The sequence below is a fragment of the Cricetulus griseus genome, chromosome 5 (assembly GCF_003668045.3).
Source record: "Cricetulus griseus strain 17A/GY chromosome 5, alternate assembly CriGri-PICRH-1.0, whole genome shotgun sequence".
Taxonomy (NCBI): Eukaryota; Metazoa; Chordata; class Mammalia; order Rodentia; family Cricetidae; genus Cricetulus; species Cricetulus griseus.
Window position 1 is genome coordinate 127,328,689 of NC_048598.1, and position 25,617 is coordinate 127,354,305.

Consider the following 25,617-nt stretch of genomic DNA (forward strand, 5'->3'; position numbering starts at 1 on the left):
TAGAAGGAAGGGAATATATGCTTCAAGGGAGAACTGCAGCCTGTAGACAGCTTCTCCAGGAGCACTCCCATAGGAGGAGCTGCAGTCTGTAGACTTTCTCTTGAGGGAGCACTCCTGTAGGAGGAGCTGCAGTCTGGAGACAGTGTCTCATCTTTGCTTCTTCTCTTTTTGCCAACTGCTCATTTAGCTTCAACTCTCTAGCCCTTGGGTTTATCTCTGAAAAAGAGCTATCTGCTTGTTTGGGTTTTGAGAGGAGCAGAAAGCAGACAAGTGGGAACCCTGGTGCGGTGTCTGGCGCTCTGTCTCAGCTTCCCTTAGCTCTCCTCTTGAGATAGTGATTATGAATTATGGCTATGGCATGGTGTGATTTTCCCAGGCTCAATACAGAGGTGCAAAGAATTGATCACATAGGCCATCGATGTAGCTCAAATCTGTGATCTCAGTCCTTGGGAGGCTAAGGCAGAAGGATTGCTGTGAGTCTGAGTCCAACCTGGATGATAGAGTGAGCCCTGAAACCAAACAAAACACAACGGGGTGAGGCTTTCTAATCTCTTTGGGAACTGCAGAAGATGAGCTGAAAGGTATCACGTAGGTTCGTATTCTGCCCTCAACGGAACAGAAAGAATGTGACAAATGCCTTGAGGGAAACAGTTAAAGGGAGGAAACCTCATTTTTGCTGGTGATCTTAGAAGTTTTGTCCATGGACAGTTGGCTTGTTAGGGAAGTCAGACGCCTCATGGAGGAGGTGTGTAGGGAGGGAAACTACTTCACGGTGGCCAGAAAGCAAGGAAGGGTGCTGGGGGCCAGGGACAAGTTATGCATATAACATAAGCACAAATAACTCCTCCGACCAGACCTCACTTCCCCCACCTCCCAGTAATGCCGTTGTAGTGAGTCCATTAAGAGATTAATCCACGGAAGAAGCCAGAGACTTCGAAGCCCAGTTATCTCTCAACAGTGCCACCCTCTGTAGCCAAGCCTTCCAACATGAGCCTTCTGGGGGACACTCATATCCAAAGCATGAGAAGGTGTCAACTATTTCTCTCCTCTTCCTCCTCCTTCTTTAGAGATGTGTTTATTTTATCTATATGAGCATTTTGCCTGCACTCGTGTCTGTGTCCCAAGTCTGTGCAGTGCCCATGGAGGTCAGAAGTCACTGGGTCCCCTGGAGCTGGAGTTACAGATGGTTGGTTGTGAGTTACCACCTGGGCGCTGGGAACTGATACTGGGTCCTCTGCAAGAGCAGCAAGTGTTCTTAACCACTGAGCCATCCCTCCAGTTCCTGTTCCTCCCTTCAATCCTGGCAGGTTTCTGCTTTTCTCCAGATCCTCTGTTCACATTTGTCCTTTTCTACTATCTTTTAATAAAAAACATATACACTTTCAAATTTAAAATTACATCATTTCCCCTTCCCCTTCCCTCCCTCCAATCCCTGCCATGTACTCTTGTTCCCTCTAGAAATCATGGCCTTTTTAAATTATTACTGTTACACACACACACACACACACACACACACACACACACCTACTCAGTCCACTTAACGTTACCTGTGTGTATATGATTTCAGAGCTGACCACTAGGTTGGTGGCTCTCCCCTGGAGAAGGCTATTTCTCCCAGTCTCAGCATTCCTTAGCTGCCTATAGCTCTTTGTCTATGGGAGGGGCCCCATGAGATACCCCTTTCCATGTTAGCTAGTCTATCGGTGTTGTACTTGCTCAGGACTTGTTTACTCGACCATATTATTGAGGAATCATAGGTGTGGCTTCCGTGTTTCTGATCCTGCCCTTTAGGTTGTAAGTATTCAGGTGGTTATTTAAATGGTGAGTGGACACCCACCCAGGCTGACTTCAGGGGTGGGGTGGAGAGGTATGGCTTCATTATAAAGGCACACTGTGATGTAAATATCTGTGAATACAAGCTGAATAGCCATGTATTTGGTTTGTATCCCTGTGCTGAGACAATAGCTCAGCATCATTACTATGCCATCTCTTTACTTGCCACCTGTACAGATGGCTGTATCTGTGATAGTAGGCGGTATAAGTCAGTCATTACATCTCAGCTTAGGATCAGACTCCTGACTGCATTGATCCTGTTCCCTAGATTTTCTACACATATGCATGGAGGTATGCGTGCATGTGTGTGGAGGTCAGGGGTCAGTCTCAGGTGCCTCCCTTTTTGGGACAGTGTTTCCCACTGCACTGGAACTCACCTATTTGGCTAGACTGTCTGGCCTCGGCAGCCCCAGGGATCCTCTTGTCTCTGCCTTCCCAGTGCTGGGGTTGCAGGCATGGGCTATTGCACTCTGCTTTTTTCTGCTGGTCCTGGGGATCAAATCCAAGTCTTTATCCTTGTACAGCAAGCTCTTTGCTCACAGACCTATCGCCTGACCCTAATTTTTATTTATTTTTTTAAGACAGGATCTCCTATAGCCCAAGGTAACCTCAAACTTAATTTGCAGTCAAGAACAACTTTCAATATAGCTCCTCACTCTACCCTCCAAGTGTTGAGAGTAAAGGCATGCTCCACCAAACTTCTGTAGTCCTGGGAATCAAACCCAGGACTTTGCACATGCTGGGCAAACACTCTATCGACTGAGCTGCATCCCCAGCCATGTATGTACTGAAAGACCCCCAGAAGCTCAGGCCTCCAGGATCTCAGCCCAGGTCCGCGGTCACTGCAATCACCAGGCAGAGTCAAAAGCTTGATGCAAACTTCACGAGGCTTTATTGTAGTTGTTTAAGGAGCTAACCCCATGTTAGTTCAGGTCTTTCATCCACCCACCATGGCGGATGGCTAGGAAAGACAGACAGCTCGAAGCGTCTGCATAGAGATCTTATAGGGCAGCGTAAGGGGAGTGTCTCGGGGTACGCACAGGCTCAGGATTGGTGTGCCTCCAGGCTTGGAGGGTTTTCCCTGTGTTGATTGGTCAAATGGTTATTATGGCCCATAGGCCCTCCCAGGGTGGTTGCTATGCTCTGCACATCATTGCTGTGCACTTGTCCGTAAAGCACACCCAGAGCCGTAAAGCATAGCACCACCAGCTAACTTCTGATTAGTTCCTTGCCACGAGGCAGGCATCTGACCTCCTAGTGACTAAGACAAGGTCAGATAAGCACATGTTCGGCTGTAATGGCTGCCGAAATGGGGAGCTGGTCCCTTCATTACGTCTGTTGTTAAACTCCATATCCTCATACACTGTACAAAAGACAAACATACAGTCAGAAAAGTACCTTCTTAAGATAAGTATTTTGTTTCATTTAACTTTTTGGGCTATAATTAATTTTAAGCATCTATAGTACTTTATTAATGAAGTGAAGTACATGTGGGCTCAGCCAGTAAAAGTGCTTACGACCAAGCCTGTAGAGCTGAATTCAATCCCCAGGACCCACAAGGCCAAAGGAGAGAACTGACTCCTCTGACCTCCACATATGCACAGTGACACACACACACACACACACACACACACACACACAAATAAATAAGTAAAGTGATACATTTTTTAAAAAAATGAAATACATGTTAAACTTTGAACTCTTCTGGTTATAAACTAGGTTCAAATGTCCCTAGATCATTGTCACCTTTCCTGTGTCAAAGACACAAGATCAGACAAAACCAAACAAAGCCCTAACATCCCATATTTTATCTTGAACTTAACCCTTTTTCCTTTTGGCTGATCACATTTAATGTTTTTCTTTGTCTTCCACTAGCTTGGGGGTTATATATCTGCTGTTTCAGTCTCTTTAGGGACATTTCTATTTATATGCAGTTTTGATTGATTTGAGAATTTCAGCTTCTTTCTTCCTAAGTAAAAAAAAAAAATATTGTTCTAACCTGAATCACCTTTTGGTCTTCCATGATGTTCTTGGCTTACCTTCTTTGTTCATCTCTAGAAGCTATGTTATTATCATCATTCCCATCACCATCATTGTCATTACCACTATTATTACTACTACTATTGCTATTATTTTGTTCACTCAGAGCATTTTGGGTGTGTGTGTGTTAAGGATCCAACCCAGGGCCTTGTGTATGCTGGGCAAGCACTCTACCACTGATCTACACCCAGCCCTCATACAGCGATTTTTAAAAACAGGCTTATATTTTCTGTTTTCTTACAGTGACTTCTTCAATGTCAGCATTCCTATGGTCATTTTTTTTCTCCATTCTAAAAACACATGAGTGGTGTGTCTTTTCAATCATTGTTTGGTGGAAAATGTCCCAAACTGGTTTTAGGTTTGTTTCATGGGTGTTTTGCTGCATATGTGTGCATCATGTGTGTGCTTTGTGCTCCTGGAGGCCAGAAGAGGGCATTGGATCCCCTGGAAGTATGGTTCCAGATGATTGTGAGCCACCATATGAATGCTGGGAATTGACCCTGGTTCCTGTACAAAAGCAGTAAGTGTTCTCAGTTGTTGAGCCAGCTCTCCAGTTCCTAGTGTTTTAATTTATTTTCAGATGTGGATGGTGCATCAGTCAGCTGCAAAGATGACTCAGAATTCAAGGAGAGCTAGGTGTGATGGTACACACGTATTCTCAACATTTGGTTGGCTGAGGCAGGAAGATGGCTGTAAATTCAAGGCCAGCCTGGGCTACATATTAAGTTGGAGCTTAGCCTGAGCTACATTTGAAGGCCCTATTTCAAAACTCAAACAAGGGAGTGGAATGGGGGATAGATTTGATCAAAACATATTATATGTATGTATGAAACTCTCAAGGGGTAAATAAAGGAAAAAAAAACAGGAGATACTGGAAATTAATAAAAATGCCCAACGTGTGTATATATGTGTATGTGTGTGCATATATTCAAATATATTTATGTATATATGTGTATAGTATTCAAATTAATAAAAATGACCTACATATATATTCAAATAATGAAAAATATCAATATATCTTTGCCAGGCATGGTGGCTAATCCCAGTAATCCCAGTGCTTAGGAGGTCAAGGAAGATATATTTCTAGGAATTTGAGGCTAGCCTGGTCTACAGAATGAGATCCTTGTCTCAAAACATTAAAACAGTCTCATGTATTCCATCCAGGCTGGCCTTGAACTCACTATGTAGCCAAAATGCCCTTGAGCTCCTCCTGGTCCTTCTGCCCACACCTCCTGAGTACTGGAATTAGAGGTTTATATTACCACTCCTGGCTTTCCCCCTCATAGAAGTACAGATCAGTAAGACTGAGTAGAGAATCAGTAATAAATCACCTGAATAAATAAATATTTATTATTTGACAGGCACTTAAAATTGGCAGGAAAAAGCTTGTTATAACAAGTGTAGGGAAAACTGTTTATCACTTTGGGGAATGTGACATGAAATATTAACCTCACATAATACAAATATGTACTTAATACAAACATGTATAAAATTCCAGATAGGTTTTAACCACATGAGTGTTTATGAAGATAAAGGAGAATACTTTTATAGCCTTGATGTAAAACAAATTGACCATTTTAAAGCCTCTTTTTATTTTTTTTTATGATTTATTTACTTTTATGTGCATTGGTGTTTTGTATGCATGTATGACTGTGTGAGGGTATCAGATCCCTGGAATTACAGTTTACAGTTACAGTTGTGAGCTGCCATGTGGGTGCTGGGAATTGAACCTGGGCCTTCTGGAAGAGCAGCCAGTGCTCTTAACTGCTGAGCCATCTCTCCAACCTCTTAATAAAGCTTTTTTTTTTTTTTTTTTTTTTTTTTTGGTTTTTCGAGACAGGGTTCCTCTGTGGAGCCTATTCTGGCACTCACTCTGGAGACTAGGCTGGCCTCGAACTCACCGAGATCTGCCTGCCTCTGCCTCCTGAGTGCTGGGATTAAAGGGGTGCACCACCAACGCCTGGCTTTTAATAAAGCTTCTTATGGCAGAAGATACTATGAACAAAGGTTAAGCACACAAAGCAAGCCAGATGCTGCATGCAGCAATGTTATACAAAGAGCCTTTATAAATTTTAGAAGAGAATTTCCAGCTTGTGCAGCTGTGGGTCCTGGCAGACCAAGACAGGTTTATTTGTATCTACCTCGCTTATTTAAATAATAACAAGACCACAGAGGAGGAGAGGCAGATTCCCATAAGCAAGGCTGTAGAAAACCCTACCGCTACTGAGATTCAGGATGTATGCTCAGCAGCTGGACTGAATGCTTTTCTGGAGACAAACAAAATGTACTCCAGAGAATGGAACCTTGATGTTCAGTACAGAAACAGAGTCTGGGTACAGCTCAGACAGGAAGATGGCAGCTTCTGTCCTGTACAGTTCCTGTTATGTAAGTCAGTGGTGTTGTATGTAGCAGAAATGGTACCCAAGCTAAAAACAAGGACACAAAAAAGGAGAGGAGAGTAAAAAAGGGAAAGGCAAGAAGAAGAAATGATGTGGTGTGAACATGAAGCACACAGTCCTACTGTGAGAGACATGGGGCATCTTTGTGTCCGAGGAAACAGCTTTTTGTTTGTGTATTTAACTGAACCGTGAACAAGTGTGTCTCCCATTTTCATCAACAGAGTTAACAATGAGATAAGTTTACATCAAAAGTTTGCATCTAGCTTTTATACTGTAAAAAGGAAATATGTGTGAAAGAAAGAAGAATATTTTTAACAGATAATGACTGTTCCATTAGTTACTTGAAATCCTGTATCTGTTTGTCCTCTATGTAAACATATATTTCAGGTAAATAAATTTAATAAGACTTGAAATACACATTTTTCCACCTTTTAAGTTAAATAAAAATTTAAACTGACAAAAATAATACATTTTAGAAGAGAAAAGCATAAAAATAAATAGACAAGTCGGGCAGTGTTGGAGCATCTTTAATCCCAGAACTGGGGAGGCAGAGACAGGCAGATCTCTGTGAGTTTGAGGCCAGCCTGGTCTACAAAGTGAATTCCAGGACAGCTAGGACTGCACAGAAAAACCCTGTCTTGAACCCCCACCTAAAAAGATAAGCAATGTACAAGGAAAGAAATACAAAGGGCAAACATTTTGTGAACATTACTAATAATTTTAAAAATGCAAAGTAAGAAAAGACTGTTTACCATTCCCAAAACCAACAAAGATTAAAAGTAACACTAAAGTCCAATATTATGGGAAAACAATTAATCCTTAAATTACTGTTTAGATTATGAATTTTTAAATATTTTGGAAGGTAATCTACCAATAACTATAAATTTTTTTAATGTATGTATTCCTTGTTTGAACAAGTTAACTTCTTTGAATTTATTATAAAGAAGTAATTGAATACACCAATAAGGCACATTTTTCACTGCAGTACTTAATAAAGAAATTATAATAACATAGCCTTATATCAGCATGGGACATTTTAGGTTCTGTTTTTTGAGGTATGGTCTCCTTTACTCTACAGTTCACGCTGGCCTGGAACTTACTATGTATAGTAAGTATCTCAAGTTGGCCTGGGATGTGTGGTGATCCTCTAGGCTCTTCCTGGGTTCCAGTGAAATAAGTGATGTTGTATTAATGGGATGGATGTGAACTTGGTTTATTGTTGTATGTTCATGTGTGTATGGGGTGTGTATGTGTTACAGCACACCATGGAGATCAGACAACTTTTGGGAATCAGTTGTCTCTTTCCATCCTGTTGAGGCAGTGTCTCTCTTGTTCTTTTTTGGCACTGTATTCTCGAGGCTAGCTGGACTGTGGGCTTCTGGGTAGTCTTTTGTCTCTGTCTTCTGTAGGAGTGCTGGGATTACAAATGTAATGTTGCCCCCCACCCCGCCGCCCCCCAGGACAGGTTCTCATTATGTAGGCTTGGCTGTCCTGGAACTTACTCTGTAGACCAGGCTGGCCACAAACTCACAGAGATGCACATAACTTCTGCCTTGCGAGTGCTGGAATCACAGGTATGGTCCACTACACCTGGCATATAAGGCTTTGTTTACTTGAATTCTGAGTGTTGAACTCAGGTCGTGAAGCTTGTATGGCTGATGCTGTTACTCACTGAGCTCTCTCCCCAGCACAAGTGACATATTTTCAATAAGATTAAGAGTAGTTTATGAAATTGCATATATGCTATGATTTGAATTTTGTTTATAAAATATAAAGAAGCATAAAAGAAAAGATAAATGAAATAATTTATGCCAAAATTAATTTTCTCTTGTATTTTCCAGGCCTTTTCAGTTAATTTATTTGAAATATATTTGTTTGTGTAAGTATATAAAAAGAAAAAAATACGTACCTGTATAGAAATGTTTTTGAAATGTCGTTAGCATGTATTATTTGCTAACTGGAAATAGCAATGTTAAACTCCTGATTTTTCTTTATTTTCTACTTGAGGAAAATGTCTAACTTCATATCTTTGAACCTGGGGTCTATCAGTGCACTTTAGAAGAGAAACAGATTCAGTAGCCAGTGATAACCTTGAAACGGAGTAGAAGTTCCCAAACACGTTATGTTGCTAATACACTCAGACAGTTGTTATCTTTTTCCATGGCCCACAGACTCCAAAATAAAAATTGGAATGATGTTGTCAACACAGTTTCTTACAGTGCTGGGACTGGGAGTCGAACTCAGGGCCTTGCACTTTCGAGTCGAGCACTTAACCTACTCACCTACACCCTCAGCCCCTTATCATTTTAGACTGGTCATTCTGTGAGCTGGAACCTTGGGCGGAGAAACCACTAGATTGTCATCTGCTCTCCTCTTTAGGATCCAGGAGAGAAAGGTGTGGGTACCGTATAGTACGAAGACAGAGAAGTTCCAGTGAGCAGATGCACTGCCTGAGCAAAGCCAAGAGAAACAGTGGGCATGTCCCCCGTGTGAAGGAGCTACTGCTGAGCACCCTGAGCCCAGAGCAGCTGGTGCTCACCCTCCTGGAGGCAGAGCCGCCCAATGTGCTAGTGAGCCGTCCCAGCATGCCCTTCACCGAGGCCTCCATGATGATGTCTCTCACTAAGCTGGCCGACAAGGAACTGGTACACATGATTGGCTGGGCCAAGAAAATCCCTGGTAGGACTCTCTACATCTTGACTTCATTCTGTCTATTTGTAACAAGGCCTGTCTCTCACATTCTGGGGGCTGTGAACTTCATCTGAATATGTAATTGTTATTCTTTTGTTTAAAAAGAAGAAAAGAGAAATATTGAGACAGACATATTGACTATAAGTTTATTATAAGGGCCGGTAGAATGGGGAGACTAAAAAGAGGAACAGGGGTAAATGGCTGACCGCCATGGCCGGTCGCCATAGAGAGAGAGCGGGGAAACAGAGAGAGGGGACAGAGAGCAGGAACAGGGGGAGAGAGAGACAGACAGACAGAGAGAGACAGAGAGAGTAAAGGGGCAGAGAGAGCGTAAATGTGCAGGGGCCTATCTTTTAAAGGGGTCCTCTGCACCTGCATGCAGACTTCTTTCCCATGGAACCTTGGGCTGACCAGGGTATTGCCTGAGTGGATTCCACCAGGTAACAGGGGCAGGCCAGCATAATGCCTGAACCTTTCATTCCCACCTCTACTTATTATTAAAAAAAGGTGGGGTGTTTAGACATGGCAGGTTAAGGAATAAGGGCGTCGAATTCTTAAGACTGCTTCCTGCTGACGTGGGGGCGTTGACCATCTTTGGGGGACCCGAGAAGGTTGGGGTGCTGCCACGTCCTGGGGAAGCTGGTTGTTTCATTGTAGTCCAGGCTGTATGCAACTCCCTGGCGCCTCTTAGACCTGGCAAGATGTTGACAGAGCAGAGGACAAGGTTAAGTTTAGAAAAAATTTTTTCTTAGGTCCTGTGACTTGAGGGGAAGATTGTAAGATGAGGGAGGGGTTCCCAAGGTGTCCCAAGATGAGGAAAGGGAAATTGGGACCAGGGAAAGATTGAATATTGCCTGGAGTGAACCTGACCTGTTTGGATCTGATTCGGCTCCCTGGAACTTACAAGAATCCTTAGAGTTTGTGGAAACATAAGTATTAGACATGTTAGAATCATATTCATGTTAGAAGCAATTTGGCTGAAAGTATTACCATTTTAAAATAGACAGATTTTTTTTTGACAATGAAAAGTATCTTAACCTTGACCTTGTAGTTATGATCCTATAGTGGTATTGTAGACTATGAACAGTAGCATGAGAAATAGAGAAATCAGGAACATTTTTTATTCTTTTTAATGTCTCAACTCATTTTCATCATTTAAGCCTTTTTATCCTCAGGCCTTCGTAACTACATTCTCAGACCTTCATACATCTTAGACTTTCCTATCTTTACATAGATAAACCCTAAAATACCTGTTACTGGAATGTTTTGCTTTAAGCTGGCAAGACTATCAGTCGTCAAAAGCATCAGAGTTCTTGAGAAGGATAAGATTTTACCTGAATCAATGATTAAAGAATAACAGACACTTGCCTGCAGGCTGCATGGACAGCCATCCCCAAGGTCCTCCATCCATAGTAGCGGGCTGCAGGACACCTGCCTTCTTGCTGATAACTTGTGACCTGTGGATTAGAGACTTTGGGAAGACTCGCCTACCGTTGGCCCAAGCAACGCCGGGAAAGTCGATTCCGTTGTCCTCTTGTCCATGGTCTGGAATACTTTGTACCAGTTGAGGTGAAGGGCAGGGTTGCTCAGTGACCAGCGTTGTCACTGACCCGAGATGAAGTTTCTTCAGTGCCCAGTCTTCTCGGAGGAAATGGGGTGGGGCCAGCAGCTGGCCTATCTCTCTGTTACAAAAAGCTTTTTAACAAAACATTTTAAATGCCATATTCTCTAGATCTCTGAGCATTTGAGGGCTGTCTGTTTAGTATCTTAGCAGTTAAGTTTGCCTTTAGTTAGAGAAAAATTCCTTTTTGTAATAAAAGCTGTACCTTTGTAAATGTTTTGTAGCCTTTTATTTATAAGATTTTTTTTTAAATTCAATGTTGATTTTGTGTATATGTGCATGCCTGTATGGAGATATGTGAACATAACTGTAGGTGACCAAGGAAGCCAGAGATGTCAGATGCCCTGAAGCTGGAATTGCAGGTAATAATAGTGAGCTGTCCAGTGTGGATGCTGGGAATTGAACTCAGCCTAGGTGTTAGGAATTGAACTTGGGTACTTTGCAAGAGCGGTACATGCTCTTAACTTCTCAGCAAAATTTGTAACTTTTAACGATGGTGGGTTTTCTTCCTGTCTTGACATATATAACCTCAATATGTCCTGGAAGGTTAGATTCTGTTTAGAGTTCCCGGACTCCTAAGTCTTATAGCAGATAGAGTAGTTCAGGAAGCATTGTATAGAGCCTCTTCCTATATCTGACTCTATTCATTTTTGACTTCTATATCCATCCTGCACACACTGTATCACTCTGATGTTCATGTCTCCTGCAGACAATGCCTGTTGCTTACCTCTTGTGCCCAGATGTGGTCTGTGATAAAATCTGAGAAGGAACATATGCAGGCTTTGGAACTGGAGTTAGGGTCACCTGGGCGAGTCTAGGGTCTTGGGGCCTGGATAAAAGGTAGAAATGTGGGCTCCATGTTGATCAGTCTCTTGGCTGTTGACTTGTCAGCTTGTGAGGAAGGGAATGGCAGGTCAGGAAAAGATAGAGCCAATGTCACAGTGTGGAAATAGACGGCTTGTCAGATGCTAAATAGGGATTTATAAAATGTCACTCCAATAAAGAAAGAATTGGTGTTATATACAAATAGATAAATCATCAGTTGAAGCATTGTGAACCAATGGGTCAGTAAATCTTCCTGCTATCAAAATGGGGTCCTGCAGAAAATGCACTTTTTCATCCTATATTTCCCTAAGCCCATTTGTACCTAGTCCCCAAATCAGGATGGTTTAGCTCACAGTTCTTCACTGTGGGGTGGCGGTTGAAAGTACGCACTTTTACTCACTCTGGTTTTCTCCTTCAGTGTAAGAGTCAAGAGATCACTTGAGTATTTGATGCTTTATTACAAAACAGGCCTTGTACTAAATGGTTTTGCCAAACTGTAAGCTGACCCAAGTGTTCTAAGTATGCTTAAGGTAAGCTAGCCCGAGCTGTGATGTTGAATAGGTTAAGTTTATTAAATGCACCTATTTTAAACTATTATTGTAAGTATTTGTTTATCATTACTATTGTTATGATTATCATCGGTGCATTGTGCATGTAGACGTGTGTGTCTGACTGCTCGTGCACCACGGTACATGTGCGGAGGTCAGAGAACAAGTTTCAGGAGTCAGTTCTCTGCTTCCACCTTCCACCAGGGATCAAAGTCACGTCGTCAGGCTTGCATGAAAAGCATTTTTACTGACTGACACATGGTGCAGCCCTACATCTTGTTCTTTTTTGAGAAGAGAGTCTCATAGGGTGGGCCATCCACTTCTTTTCCAACCATCTAAGAAATAGTCTCTCTACGAATTCTAAGCTAGGTTCCCTTGGCCCTGGGGCAGTGGGGGTAGTATCTGTGGTAAAGTAGATGAGTAGATGGATAACGAGCCATGGGAGCCACGGCCCCTGGTGCAAGGGCCTCTGGTGGCTGTTGCTGGCTGGCCCCATTTTGTCTGTGCTTTCTGGAGGGCTTCTGCTTCCCAGCTTTGTTTTGTCTGGTGTCTCCACCTTTGCCAGAACTATTTCATTTTGTCTGCTGTTTCCCAGAGAAGAAAAACACTGATGCACTTTCCTCTAGTTTTTATTTCGAGTGTTTCCCAAACACCAGTTGCAGGATCTCACAGCAAAAATGAAGATGAGATTCCTGACCTCGGGAAGCTATTTGGCTTCCCCCATCCCCCAGCTAATCTTTCTTCATGCCTAGCATTTTGAAAGATTTGCAGGTGTCTTACATATGACTGTGAGATTGGAACTGTACATTTACAAGGATCTGAACTGAGCATAAGCATGTGGTTCTGGAAGGATTTGTCTGTGTGTGGTGGATATATGTGCTTGTGTGTGTGCATGCCTGCATGTGAGAGTCTAGAGGCCAGGGGTTGATACTGGTGTCTTCTCAATTGGTTGCCTTCTTATAATTTGGTACAGGTGCTCTCACTGAACTCGGAGTTCATTGATTGGCTAGACTGGCTGGCCAGTGAGCCCCAGAGATCTTTCTGTTTCTTTCTCTCTAATGTTGGGATTATAGGTGGCTGCTACATGGGTCCTGAGGATTAGACTCCAGTCCTAGCAAGTACTTTACTGACTGAGCCATCTCCCTGGCTCTGGGTTTGTCCATGTTTACATTCATGCTCCATGCACTTCTCTGTTGTGCACATTTACAGTACCTTTATCCAAAGATTTGAGCATGTGTGGTATTGCATTGTAGTAACACTGGTAAACATTTATAAGCGATCTTACCTATAGGAAATTCTCAGAGGGAGGCAAGATCACTTCCATTTTTCCTAGAAGAAAAACAGGTTTGACAAGAGACTAATTTAGCTGGGGGAGAGGAGTTAGGGATGGAGTTTAGTGGTAGAGCACTTGCCTAGCAAGCTCAAGGCCCTGGCTTTGCTCCCTAGTGTGCACAACTCTCTCTCTCTCTCTCTCTCTCTCTCTCTCTCTCTCTCTCTCTCTCATTAGAAAGGGACTAAGCTGGTATTCAAAACCAGAATCCATTTCACTCCAAGGCTGTACTTTGGCTACTGTGTTCACAGCCCCCTCTTATTAGTGTGCGTTATGGAAAGAAGTTCCTATGTCCTTGTCCTTGTGCTAAAGGCATTCACTCCCTAGGGATTCTGTGTTACCTTCCAGTGCTGTGGCTAATTCATGCCATTAGAGTATCAACTGCTTCAGTTGTTATCTTTGCTCTTTAGGATAGAAGCACCTAGAGACAGCACCCTTCCCAGAACAGACAGAACTTTGCATGGGGAATGTTCATCAGTCAGGAAACCTATTTTAGTTGAAGCCTTGGCTTTCTGTAGAGGCTGGCACTGCTCTCTGCTTTACCTTCTACCCCCAGTCATCTAGACTCTACCTACTCCATCCATCCACCCTCCAAACCATGGATTGGGACAGACAGACAGCCTCTCTGATAGCTGTGCTTTGGCTTCCTCAGCAGGGCGCAGGAATTATTAGGAAAGTATAGTCACAGCTAACAAGCCTAGCTCTGCCTTTTGGGCCCTTTCTAGCATCTATCTTGGGAGCCAATGATTCTTTAGAAATATTAAACAGAGTTTGTTTATTTTCTGGAGAGGTCGGAGGCTGGAAGCTGCAAGTTGCACATCTGAGGTTCCTTTAACCAACATTTAATCGCCTCTTTGAAATACTGGTTGATTACTTTCCTTTGTTGTCTGAGTTTCCTTAGTGTTTAATAACTTGCCATTCTGTCTTTACAGAAACGGATTGCTGAGGGGTCTGGGGAGAGGTTAACAACAATTATCCCAAAAGCAAGAGTATAGAATGTAGGGGCTCCAGTCATTGGTGTTTCCCTTACAGAGGGGGAGGTGTGTTTGTTTCATGGACTCTTGTTTCCCCAGGCTTTGTGGAGCTCAGCCTGTTGGACCAAGTTCGGCTCTTGGAAAGCTGCTGGATGGAGGTGTTAATGGTGGGGCTGATGTGGCGCTCAATCGACCACCCTGGCAAGCTCATCTTTGCTCCAGACCTCGTTCTGGACAGGTGAGAAATAAATACTTTGCATTTCATCTCAGATCTGTTGGACTAAGCAAAGTGAGTGGGAGCCAAGTCCTAGGTGCTGTAATTAAATTCTCACACCTGAAAGGGCAATTAGAGGACTATAACACCATCCACTCCTTCACTGGGTCAAGAGCCCATGGAGAAGAGGGCTTGGGTACCAGGATTCATTTTCCACAATCCCTTCTAATCAATGGTGCACCAACAGTCACAGGCCAGGGAACTGCACCCTGCAGGGTAATGGCCACTGAGTGCACAGTCAACATAGATTTTTGTGTTTTTGCATTAAACATTCTGTTCTCACATTATATTCTTGAGTTGCCCTGCTCTGAGTGATGAGTTGCATCTCTGGACTGGTGATAAAATGCTTATGACCCTTCCAAATTTATTTTCATTGGCTATAGCTTTAATGCCGATAGTATCATTAATCTCTAGTAGCATTTTTGGAACATGTGGTGGGAGGGCTCGTTTCTAAGGCCAAATGAAAGTTAGCAGACATTGGGACATGACAGTGCTTTGGGTCGTGATAGGATGTCACAGAGTGGTTGCACCTAGTTTTCTTTTAAAGATGGCAGAGAGTAGGAACTAAGCTTTGATTTAGCTGAACTGCTTATGGAAGATAAAACTGGAATGTTCAATAACAGTCGAGCTTTGTTATAGGAAAAAATAGAAAATTTTTGGTGTACCTTTGAGAGGTTTGAAAACAATCTCCATGGAAAAAGGACTAGTGTTAAGTGTTCAGCACGTTAGACTGGGCACAAGATCAGGAGGATGCCTGGTGCTGTGAACCTAAAGTGCCCACCCCAACTCTTGCATCATAATCCTGTTACCACTGTAGGTCATCAGAAGACCCTCACTGGCACGTTGCGCAGATGAAGAGTGCTGCCCCAAGGTATCAGCATCCATTCTGCCTGTTGTCATGGATGGCACTGACAGAGAGCACTGCTCTGAGTAATGGAGGTGTTTTGGTGGAGAACAAATCCTGTGGGAAGAGCTGAAGCATGGGATGTGGCTTGAGCAGGAACAAGCCCAAGTGGTGACCGAGAGAGGGAGGCTCTGGAAGGCCAGAGCAGTGGGGCAGGTACCATACCCTCCAGTGACCGTCACATAGCTAACTTATTAGCTGGTGTGTGCCAGGTACCATCTTAAGCACTTGGTGTGTGTCGCCTTCCTTAATCTTTCCAAAAGCCCTTTGGGAGTGAACACCATTCATCATCCCAGGTCTTCAGTTAGGGAAATGGGAAGTGAGGTAACTGATTTACAGGCAGGGTAGTAAGTGATAGTGGAGGTGTGGGCATCTGGTTCTAAAGTCCATACACATAGCACATTACCCCCGTGGGAAAGAGAATCAGAAGGGGAAAGAGAAGGCCAAAGGCAAAGCGACTTCATAATTTATTCTTTTACCTTAGAACATAGCCCCATGACTGGGTCTATTTCTACCCTCTTCAGAAACACACTCCTACTGCACCTCAGGGCTGTCAGTCAAACTGAAAGGCTGGCCAGGCAATTGCCTCACTCATCCATTCTGCTTCACAAACACATATAATAAACATCTACATGTAATTCTACTACGCTAGCTGTTCCACCCGTTGGTGCATAGTGGGGCTAAAAATATTTTACTTTTTGTTTCAGTTTCTGGATGGATGCCAAATCTAGTGTTTCAGTAGCTGAGTCAGTAACTGGAGACCATGTACAGGAGTAAATTTAACTCTCCCCTTCTCTGAGTATGGGTGTGTCACGCCCCCACTCCCACCGCTGACATGTCAGAGCTTCCTCACATGGTGTTTCACGTGAATACAAGCACTAAACACTTTTTTTTTTTTTCCCCGAGACAGGGTTTCTCTGGGGCTTTGGAGGCTGTCCTGGAACTAGCTCTTGGAGACCAGGCTGGTCTCGAACTCACAGAGATCTTCCGCCTCTGCCTCCCGAGTGCTGGGATTAAAGGCGTGCGCCACCAACGCCTGGCGACTAAACACTTTTTATTGTTGTGATTTTGGTTTTTGTTTATTTTTGGTGCTGGATACAAAACCAAAAGAGCCTTGAGTTTGCTAAGTAGACACTTGGCCACTGAGCTAAACCCCCTACCTGTTTCCATTTGTTCTTACTGAGATTTCTACAGAAAACAAAACGAAACAACCTTGAATGTACTGAGGCTGAAGGGAAAACCCAGTGATTTGGGGTTATTTGTAACGAGGTAGTTCTTTTGGCATCCATTAGAAACATAAATTCATGTGAAGATCTAGTGTGGAACCTGAGCTTCTATTTGCCCAAAAATGCATATGTGGCTGGCAAGATGGCTCAGTGGGTAGAGGAGCTTTTCATCAAGACTGTGACCTGAGTTTGATCCCTAAGATCCACACGGTGAAAGGAGAGCACTGACTACACAAAATGATTCTGACCTTTAACTACAACACACACACACACATACACACACACACACACACACACACACACACACACACACACACACAGAGAGAGAGAGAGAGAGAGAGAGAGAGAGAGAGAGAGAGAGAGACATGCACACACATGATGCCATTTAAATTAAAAAATGTATGCTGACACCTTTGTGTCAGCATCAACAGGAAACTGTCAACAGAGCTGTTACTGGACATTTGGAGCTGGGCTGGGGCTGCACTATGAACACTGACAGGCTTCTCCAGACTCCTATGACTATGAGTGTTCTTAGGGGCTGCATTCACACTCAGTATTGATATGCTGAATATTCTTGAAGATCATAGGCTGTTACTCCTAAATTTTAATTTACCCTTTGTAGTTAAGTAATTTCATTTTAGTTCAGTTTTTATGAAGCCCCTCCCATGTGCTAAGCCATCAATTGGGCCCCTTGCCCTTGTCCAGTTGCCACACCTACAGAGATAAACTAGTGTGGAACCCATCAGATATAGATGCAGATGGAAAATAGGCAATGCCAAATCAGGGCAAGGCCACTCAATATTTTGCCATTGTATCAAAACAGGATACTTTTTTATGAAAAAGCATTCAAGTAAGAAGTTACTCCACATGGCAACTACTAATTTAATCTTTATTTGCCTCTAGCTTGAAGTGTACTTGTATAAATAGCTTGACCTGAGTGCTGTGTTGTTTCCTATGTTAACACTCCAATTGCATCTCTATCTTTAATCTCTCATTTTCCATCCTATATTCTTACTCATAACTCAGTTTCAATCCCTAATTATAAGTGAATGGCGTGGACCTCAGTTTGTAACAGTCCTTCCTCATTCTATTCGGCATGACTCATTTCAAAGCAGGATGTTATTAAGAGTCACTCTATGTCCCTACATACTCATTTATTTCCTAAATCTGTATTTGCATTTTGTAGTCTATGATGTCATTGGAGGTACTTGAAGCCTGAATGAGATGAAACAGTTGCCTGTCCCACGTGTTAGGAAGGAAACAGCCAGGTCTGGCTCTTTAGGATCATTTAGAGTGTGACTTTTTCTATGAGGTACATGTGTGGATTACTTGAAGTTGCAACATTTACTGGGGCTCCAGATGCCCCAATACCTAAACAACTCAATTTTGAAGTATTAATTTTTATTAGTTTGCAATGTTTTCAATGTGGAAATGGGTACTAGTCCTGATATTTAGTGCCTTTTCTTTGGCATAGGTGGCAACTTCTGGAAAATAGGATTGATTTCAGCTGAGTTGACTTATCCTTTGGGGGAGAGTGTGTGTGTGTGTGTGTGTGTGTGTGTGTGTGTGTGTGTGTGTCCACATGCTCGAGAATGTGCACGCGCGACTCATAATTACATAGCTCCACTTAATTTTGAATTTTACAGAAGAATAAAGAGTCAAACTATTAAACCATCAATTCACAGTTGGGCATGGTAGCCACACCTACTAGTCATGGAAAGGCAGAGATAGGAGGGTCACAAGTTTGGAGCTAGCCTGGGCTACGTAATTAGACTCTGTCTCAAAAAAGCAAAATAAACAAAATGAAATGAAAACGTCAGTGCAAGATTTAGTGTCTGTCTGTTTCCTCTTTGGTGATGCATTCAGATCAGCTTCTCTGGGTATCAAATATCTTGAAGCTCAGCACTTATAATTCCAAGCAATGACCCTTCGGTAGACAGAGTGGAATGACAATTAAGTCACAAGGGGCATTCGGTGCACAGGTACTTCCTCTTCCCCTAGCTATGTTCAGGGCTTCTGCCACCCTTACAGGAATTCAGAGCTGAGGAGGAGGTTTGGGGCAGTGTGAAGATAGGGTATATGAAGTAGCAGGGTTTGCATAGACTTTGGTCCTCTTTGCCCAGGTCTCTGATTCTCCAAGATGTTCTTTTACCTGTGAGTTAGTTCAGAGCTGGAGAGATGGCTCAGTGGTTAAGAGCATTGGCTGTTCTTCTAGAAGACCAGAGTTCAATTCTCAGCATCCACATGACAGCTGTCTGTAACTCTAGTTCCAGGTGTTCCAACACCCTAAAATAGGCATACATGCAGGCAAAACACCTGTGAGTTAGTTCTAGGGAACACTGATGTTTTGTCACTTAGCTCCACGCTGGCCGAAAGAGGCAACTGTTTTCAGAAGTTCCCATGCTGATCCGCCAAAGTGAGCAGCTGTGTGCTTGTGGCTGTGTGTGTGTGAGTCTGTGGACTCTGAATGCTGTGGAATACAGGGTCCTGACGAGTTGCTGTTGTTAAACACTTGAAGGAAAGATCGGTAGTATCCAGTGGTGTCAGTTCACATGACTTCTACAAGGGTTCTCTCCTGAAATGCCACATTCAAGGGAAATGACCTGGTTTGGGGGTGAGAGGCGACAGTGAACAGTCAGGTTTTTGTTTGCTATTGTTTTACTTCAACAACCCTTCATAGTGTAGTAAGAGATTAAAAGTAGACCCCACAGGCGCCCATGTCTGCCGTGGTGCTCACTGCTGTGTCCGGCAGGCTCTCAGGAACTGGAAGGGCTTTTGTGGCAAAATCATCTAGCTGCTGGTCACAACCCTCCAGTAGCTCTGTCACCGAAGGGAATGGCCAGTTTTTGTGAGCAGTGAGGTGGAGTCTCTGGCTGGTGTGAATCAAAACCGGTGCTTTCTAGTTCATGTATAATAATGCATCGCAAAGGTAGACATAACAGTTTGTTCCTATAAAGCACAGTTAAAGGTTTGTCCATAACCTTTGTTTAAAAGCCATCTTCAGGCTGGGTGTTGGGGCACACATCTGTAATTTCAGTTTTTCAGAGGTGGAGGTAGGAAGACCAGGAGATAAACCAGTCTGAATACAAGTCTACACTGCAAGACCCTGTCTCAATAAAACAAAACAAAAAACCCAAAACCTAAATGAACAAAAAACCCACTTCAGTCAAAGGAAAGAAATTGCCACCTGTCCCCTTGTCTGTCTCCTTTCCCTGACTAACCCACCTTCAATTGTAATTTCTGTGTGTCACTTTTGCTTTCTTCAAACGCCACTTAACTGTCTCCTGGTTTCTAGACCAGTTTCTCAACTCAGCCACATGTATGAAGATATGAAAGTTTTTCTTGAAATATTTGGGTCTAGCAGGCTCCCGAGTTGGTACTTCCTGATGGGAGTGTGAGATATCCCTTTTAATAAGCTCAGTCATTTCCATCGAGGCTGGTTGACCACAGTGGTTTGTATATAAGCCACAGGAGTGGCAGTGTCTCCAAGAAGCCCTTCTGTAATGAAGCAGAAGGAAACAGGTAGCCCCAGTGCCCACTTTTGCCTGAAAAAAAATGTTTCAGAAGTTTTAGGAAATGCCTTGTGTTAGGAAATGCCCCTCTTCAATGCTAAGGAATTTATTCCACAGCCTTGAGTGCTGGGCAAGTGTCCCACCATTGAGCCTGCACCAAGCATGTTTTGTTTCTTTATACGGACATAGTACTAGCGACTTCCCATTGTTAAGTGTGCTCTTACTAATGCCTCATATAGTCATAGGATAGACAAGATGACACCTAAGACGTCGTCTCTTGATGGCTGTCTAATGCTCTGCGTTCCTTCAATGCCCAAATGAACTCTTGCAGGGATGAGGGAAAGTGCGTAGAAGGGATCCTGGAAATCTTTGACATGCTCCTGGCGACGACGTCAAGGTTCCGTGAGTTAAAACTCCAGCACAAAGAGTATCTCTGTGTGAAGGCCATGATCCTCCTCAACTCCAGTGAGTAACCGCACAGCTGCACTGTGCTTTGGGGGAGAAAGACAGTGAAACCGGTGTGGTGGTCAAGAGGGCCAAACCTCGGTTTCATTGAGAGGGTGGAGAACAGCCTCGCTCCCGATTCCTCCATTTTACATGGATTTTGACTGTAGTTAACTTTTGCTAACTTGAGTATAAATTATTCATTGGATGAGCTCCTGGCAGTGGATTTGAAAAGTGGTTCCGAAGCTGGACATGGTGGCGCAGGCCTTTAACCCCAGCACTCATGAGGCAGAGGCAGGCGGATCTTTGAGTTCGAGGCCAGCCTGGTTTACAGATCGAGTTCCAGGACATCTAGGGCTACACAGAGAAACCCTGTCTCAAAAAACCCAAAAAAAGAAGAGTGAACTTTAAAGTTTTTACCCTCCTCCCTTTCCTCTGGCCAGACACAGGCATTTCACATGGTCAACACGTATCATCTGTATTTAATGTTTCAGCATCTACTTTTACATACGCATTTGTTTGTTCAGTACTAGCACTTAGGTTACAGTCAAATATCTATGGCATTGGGAGAGGCAGAAAGCCAATTATGAAAACTCACGATGTTGGTGCTGTACTGAGAGGTGCAGATCTACAGATCTACAGAGTGCAGGGGTAGAGACGCAGGAGAGACTGCAGAAGGGAAAGACATTGGGGTCTTCAGAGAAGAGCTACAGTGGCTCTTTTGGGAACTGGGTTGTCACAGGAAGGTGGCGGTCACAGGCAACTTCGGGGGCGTGTCTGTGTGCATTGTGTATTGTGGGAAGGCCATACTCACTTTCCATAGGGAGGAATGACTGAAATGCCAAGAGACTGAGGCAAGGGCATCTTTAAGATGAAGTGAGCCCAAATTGACTTGGTGTGGGAGGGACAAAGGAAGGGAGTTGACTTCAGAGATGGCAGATGAGAACAGTGTCTGAGCTGAGTGGATGTTTTGGCTTTCCAATTTTTTTTTTAATGTAAACAATATCTGGTGATAGGAGCAACATTTAGATGGAAGAAAACCATACAAGGAAGATGAGAACAATTAGCAGAACTACCTCTCTCCAAGACAGCCACCATAACCTTGTTGACCATAAGAAATAGTGCCAACTCTCTCTCTCTTTCCCTCCCCTTCTCTCCAAATCAATGGATGCCATCTCTCTTATATAAAATGGAGCTGTATCTACCTACACCCCATGTGTGGCCTCTCATATACTTGGACACCATCCCTGAGATACTTATACTACCTAACCCAATGTGCATGCTAGGTATACAGTTGTCACAGTTATACTACCTAACCCAATGTGCATGCTAGGTATACAGTTTTGAAAATAGTGACACAATGCGAATATGTAGGGCTTTTATTTGTTTGCTTCTTTTTTTGAGACAGGGTTTCTCTGGGGCTTTGGCGCCTGTTCTGGAACTAGCTCTTGTAGACCAGGCTGGTCTCGAACTCACAGAGATCCGCCTGCTTCTGCCTCCCAAGTGCTGGGATTAAAGGCGTATGCCACCACTGCCCGGCTAGGTAGGGCTTTTAAACATGGTTTTTTGAAACTGGCAATCAAACCCAGAGCATTGCCCATGCTAGGTAAGTGTGCTAACACTTTCAGTTACACCCCTGTCCCCAATTCCGTATAATAACAGAAAATTACTATGAAAAGGGCAAAACATGAGTCCTGGCTTATGTTTTGACTGATTTTTAAATTACTCTGTGATTATAGGAGCTCCCAAGTGTTTGCACTTAGATTTTGTCATCTCCCGGTGAACTGGGAGAGAATATTGATAGCTAGGATGCTATCAGAGAGTGGTGGGGAGTGCTTGAGAGGAAAGGGGCTGCACACAGCATCTGTGGCCTGCAGGTGGCACTCTTTAAGGCTTTGGTTGAGTGCTAACCTGGAAACATGAAGGAAGGAGGGAGGGACATGATCTCTGAAGTTCTCCCAGTCTGAGTGAGACACACCTTGCATTCTCACCGGTTGGATGGAAAACCTTGTAATATCCTGGACAGTAGGATAAGAAAACACTGGGATGTAGCATGGATATTAAAAACCCAGAGACAGATATTGGGGTTAAAGCTCAAGATCAGAGAAGCAAAGCGGCCAGCCACTAGAGAGTTCTCATCTCTACCAATGCTCAGATCAAAAGGGTGATCCTGTCCTCAGATTTCATCTCCAGACTGCACAGCTCCTCAGTCTAGACTGCACTGAGCTCCTGTTTTATATTCCTCTCTAATGCTGGGATTAAAGGCATACCATCCCAAGTGCTGGGATCAAAGGTGTGAGCTCTGTTTCTCTTTTAGACTGATTCATTCTCATGTAGCCCAGGGTAGCATTGAACTCACAGAGATTCATCTGCCTCTGACTCCCGAGTGCTGGGATTAAAGGTGTGGCCACTACTGCCTGTCCTCTATGGCTTACTAGTGGCTTAGCTCTTAACTAGGTATTGAAAGACCCCCCATGGGGTGGGACCCCAGGGTGACCACTAGGGAATTTGACGATCCCAATCACCAGGCGGAGGTGAGGACTTGATGCAAAAGGCAAGAGGCTTTATTGCAGTTGTTTAATGAGCTAACCCCATTAGCTCTGGCCTTTCATCCATCCACCATGGCAGATGGCTAGGAAAAGACCCTGAGAAACCACGGGACAGAGATCTTATAGGACAGCCTAAGGGGAGTATCTAGGGGTATACACAGGCTCAGGATTGGTGTGCCTCCAGGCTTGGAGGACTTGCTCTGTGTTGATTGGTCAACTCGTTGTAATGGCCCATAGGCCCTCCCAGGGTGGTTGCTATGCTCTGCACGTCATTGCTTTGCACTTGTCCGTAAAGCACACCCAGAGCAGTAAAGCATAGCACCATCAGCTAACTTCTGATTGGTTCCTTGCCATGAAGCAGGCATCTGACCTCCTAGTGACTAAGGCAAGGTCAGGCAAGCCTGTGTTAGACTGTTATGGCTGTCAAATTGGGGAGATGGTCCCTTCAGTATGTGGTTAACTAGTGTGCCTACTGGGATTAAAAGTATGTGCCACCATTGCCTGGCCTCTATGGCTAACTAGTGTGTCTAGCTTTGCACTCTGACCTTCAGGCAAGCTTTATTTGTTAGATCATAAAAAAACATCACCACACTGGGAAAGCTGTTGCCATAGTAATGGGGTAAAGTGAGCCCAGGTCTACAGGCTAATCAAATAAAACATAAAGGCAAGCCCAGATTACCTCAGTGTTGCTAGATAATTTATCTATAATCTAGCACAAAGCTCAAGAATATTTGAAGTAATTGACACCAGCTTGTGGAAGAAGCCTATAGTTCAGTCTTCAGTACTACAAAGAAGCCGGGTGCATGGGTGCACGGGTTCAGTTGGAAGAGTGCTTGCCTAGTGTACTCAAGACCATGACTTTGGCTACCTCCTCCACACCATTGCCACCACTATCACCAATGTGAAAACTCATAATGGGGGGGGGGGTGACAACAAAAAGAATGTAATGCTAACCAGAACCCAAAGGTAAAGTTCAATACTCAAAATAACTAATTGAAAATTAGTAAAGTGTGCAAAGAAGAAAATACGGTCTCCAACAGGAGAAAGACCACTCTATTGGAAAGATGGGAAAATGAAATGAAGGAAAGATACTGTCTACAAAGACATGAAGACAGTTGCTGAATTTCAGAGGGAAAAGGTGAGCAGGAGATGCAGGACACAGAAGAGTCTTAATTGGGCCTGAATGGCCTTGTTGATGTGAAAATGTCACAGAGAGAAGGCGGCAGATGTGCTGACATTGCAGGTTTAAATGGACAGCGACAGAGTGACTTGATGCAGCTGTGGCAGACACTATGAGGAGCCGGAAGAAAACTCCTTCCCTTCCCTTCCCTTCCCTTCCCTTCCCTTCCCTTCCCTTCCCTTCCCTTCCCTTCCCTTCCCTTCCCTTCCCCCTCCCCTCCCCTCCCCTCCCTCCCCTCTCCTCCCCTCCCCTCCCCTCCTCTTCCCTTCCCTTTCCTTTTCTCTCCTTTCCATTCCCTTTCTCTCCTTTCCTTTCCTTTTTTTTGAAACAAGATGTTGCTACTTAGTTCAAGCTGCCCTCAAGCCCATGATCCTCCTGCCTCAGCTTCCTGAGCAGTGTGCCACCATGCCCAGGTTTTCTTCTTCTGCCTGGCTCTATTGCCTACTGGCTCAAGTCACTGGCCTTTGTCAGTGTTTGGAGTAACTGGGAATGATCAGACAAATACCACCACACCCAGAGCAGAAAAAATGGAAAAACAACAACAAAAAGCTGTAGGGAAGGGGAGGGGATGACTTTATATTCAAAGATAAAGATAACAGAACATTCCTGTTTTCAAATCCAAGTCAAGGGACAGAGAAATAGGGGCTGGAGAGTTGGATCGGCCACTTGCTGCTTTTGCAAAGGGTTCCTCTTTGGTTCCCAGGATCCCCAACTGGCTGCTCACAGACACCTATAACTCCAGCTCCAGGGGATCTAACACCCTCTTTTGGCCTCCACAGTTACCTGCCCTCATGTGCACATAGAGGCATACGTGCACAGTATTTTTAAATCTTAACACAAGTGACAGAAATAGCATTTTAGGAACAGTGTTGCTCTGGAATTCTTTATGCTTCCAAAACCAAAGGTAAAATAAAAGTATTTCCAGATATACAAAACTGAAAGATTTCAGTACTAGCAGAACGGTACTGTAAGAAATGCTAATTGTGGGCTGCAAAGAGGACTGGGCAGTTAATGTGTGCTGCTTTAGCTGGGGACCCAGGTACAGGTCCCAGTACCCTCCAGCTACTGGGGATCTGATGCTTCTTTCTGGGTTATGAGGGCACTCCCAACAACTCAATTAAAAATAATAACAAAAATAAACCCTAAAAGAAATAATAATAGATATTCTTCAAAAAGGAAAAAATTCTACCAAAAATTATGTAAGCAGATCTACACAAAGGTATGTAGAGCATCTCTACGTGGGAATCGGCAGAAGTAGATCTACACA

General features: G+C 43.7%; 1 protein-coding gene across 5 annotated transcripts in view; it reads left to right on the forward strand.

The window, feature by feature from the left end:
• The window catches only part of Esr2 (estrogen receptor 2), a 102,768-nt gene that overhangs the window by 25,061 nt on the left and 52,090 nt on the right, over positions 1–25,617 (forward strand). For 3 of the 5 annotated variants that reach the window (XM_035445105.1, XM_027418283.2, XM_027418281.2), the window contains 4 exons: positions 8,652–8,951; positions 14,361–14,499; positions 15,353–15,406; positions 20,509–20,642. In XM_035445105.1, coding sequence (XP_035300996.1) covers positions 8,652–8,951; positions 14,361–14,499; positions 15,353–15,406; positions 20,509–20,642 — 627 coding nt within the window. The remainder of the gene's footprint in view (positions 1–8,651; positions 8,952–14,360; positions 14,500–15,352; positions 15,407–20,508; positions 20,643–25,617) is intronic. The other 2 variants (XM_027418280.2, XM_027418282.2) reach the window with 1 other exon arrangement.